Source organism: Pollicipes pollicipes, unplaced genomic scaffold (assembly GCF_011947565.3).
Source record: "Pollicipes pollicipes isolate AB1234 unplaced genomic scaffold, Ppol_2.1 Scaffold_6686;HRSCAF=7923_pilon_pilon_pilon, whole genome shotgun sequence".
NCBI classification, from domain to species: Eukaryota; Metazoa; Arthropoda; class Thecostraca; order Pollicipedomorpha; family Pollicipedidae; genus Pollicipes; species Pollicipes pollicipes.
Window position 1 is genome coordinate 8,327,573 of NW_023596921.1, and position 1,461 is coordinate 8,329,033.

General features: G+C 53.7%; 1 protein-coding gene across 1 annotated transcript; it reads left to right on the forward strand.

Moving 5' to 3' along the window:
• The first annotated feature begins 206 nt into the window (after window positions 1-206).
• LOC119107398 (neuronal cell adhesion molecule-like) lies at window positions 207-1,044 on the forward strand. The gene is made up of 2 exons (XM_037230831.1): window positions 207-361; window positions 863-1,044. Exons 1-2 carry the CDS (start codon window positions 241-243, stop codon window positions 1,042-1,044), a joined length of 303 nt encoding a protein of 100 aa, XP_037086726.1. The 5' UTR covers window positions 207-240.
• The last annotated feature ends 417 nt before the right edge of the window (window positions 1,045-1,461 follow it).

The window sequence follows — 1,461 nt, forward strand, 5'->3', positions numbered from 1 at the left end:
TACGAAGCACGTCTGAAGATGACGTAATAATCTGCAAGTTGACGTCGTACATCCATCATACCTGAAATCTTTGATGGTTAGAGCCTAAGCCAGCTCGGCAAACCATTGTCTGTGCTTCAGAACCATACGATTAGATCGCGAGCCCCGGTTTTACGGATGTTACGTGCGTTTTTTCAGGGTATTTGATCCGCGGGTCCTTGGGACCAGACGCATGAGCTGGAGATTCCAGCCATCACCACCATGTTCAACGTCACCGACCTGCTGCCGTTCACCGCCTACAGCTTCCGAGTGTTCTCCGTCAACAGGGTGGGCAGGAGCGAGCCCAGCGAGCCCTCATACCCCATGGTCACGCACCGAGAACGTGAGTGACCGCTCCACCAGCAGCCGGTGATTGTCGTATTAGCTAGTGTCGCGAATGCTGACGGAAGCTTCTGAGAATGCCGACGTCCAAGACATCCGAACGCTGGACTGAAATGTCACAGAAACGTTTGGAACATAACACTCGGTTGCTATTTGGCAATGAATAGATAACCTGTCTTTTTATGAGAAAACTGATTTTTATCAGAATCAAACTATTCAACTCTTCGACAGGTAAGGCCCCAAAAATGCTAACACCGCGATTGCCTCAGTACAAATCGCCTCAGCACCTGCTCGAGATTCGACACTGCTTTCTGCATATCTCTAATAACATGAACTATACCTTACATGCCAGAACCTAACCTCATCAGACCGTCCAATTTACTTTGAAGCAAAGTAAGCCGATGCATGAAAGGCCCCAGATAACCAGTGATCACTGCAGCTCATCGCTTTCCCCAGGGGTTCGTGTTCTATTTCAAAACCCGCTCCCACCGCCATTCGACAGATCCCAGTGGCAAGCCCACGGTCATCCAGACCCTGAGCCCGGGGCCCGACGCCATAGAGGTGGTCTGGAGGCCGCCCGATGCCTCCACCATGAACGGCGAGTTCATCGGTCACGTGATCTCGTACCGACCACGTGACCCCGACTGCCGAATGGAGCAAGATCGACCTGTCGGGCAACGCTAACGAAACGACGGTCAGTGCGAGCTGCCGCTGGCGGCGGTCCGCACTGTGCTGCGGCGGCCTCTCGCTGCTGCCAGTGCCGACGTGGCTGCTTTCTATTCATCGAACACGTAGTCGAGCTCGACCAGACATCGAGACGCCCCAGAGACCGATGTTCACTGGGATGTGAAGTTACGTGTGATTCGAAATTCGTCGCTGCCGGGTCCATGTTTATCGCCGAAATTCAGGCCGACGCGAGCTCAAATTTGTATGACAAGCATAACTTATCGATCCCGCCTGCTTCAACCGGCGGCGTTGGCATCTGTTCTCACAACGTCTCTGGGATCCATGTTTGGAACGCACCCTGCGCAAAACGTCACTCTCTGGCACGGACTCGGCCGGGCATTTGCCACCAGCATGAGCCCTTTGGCTTCCTGTCAC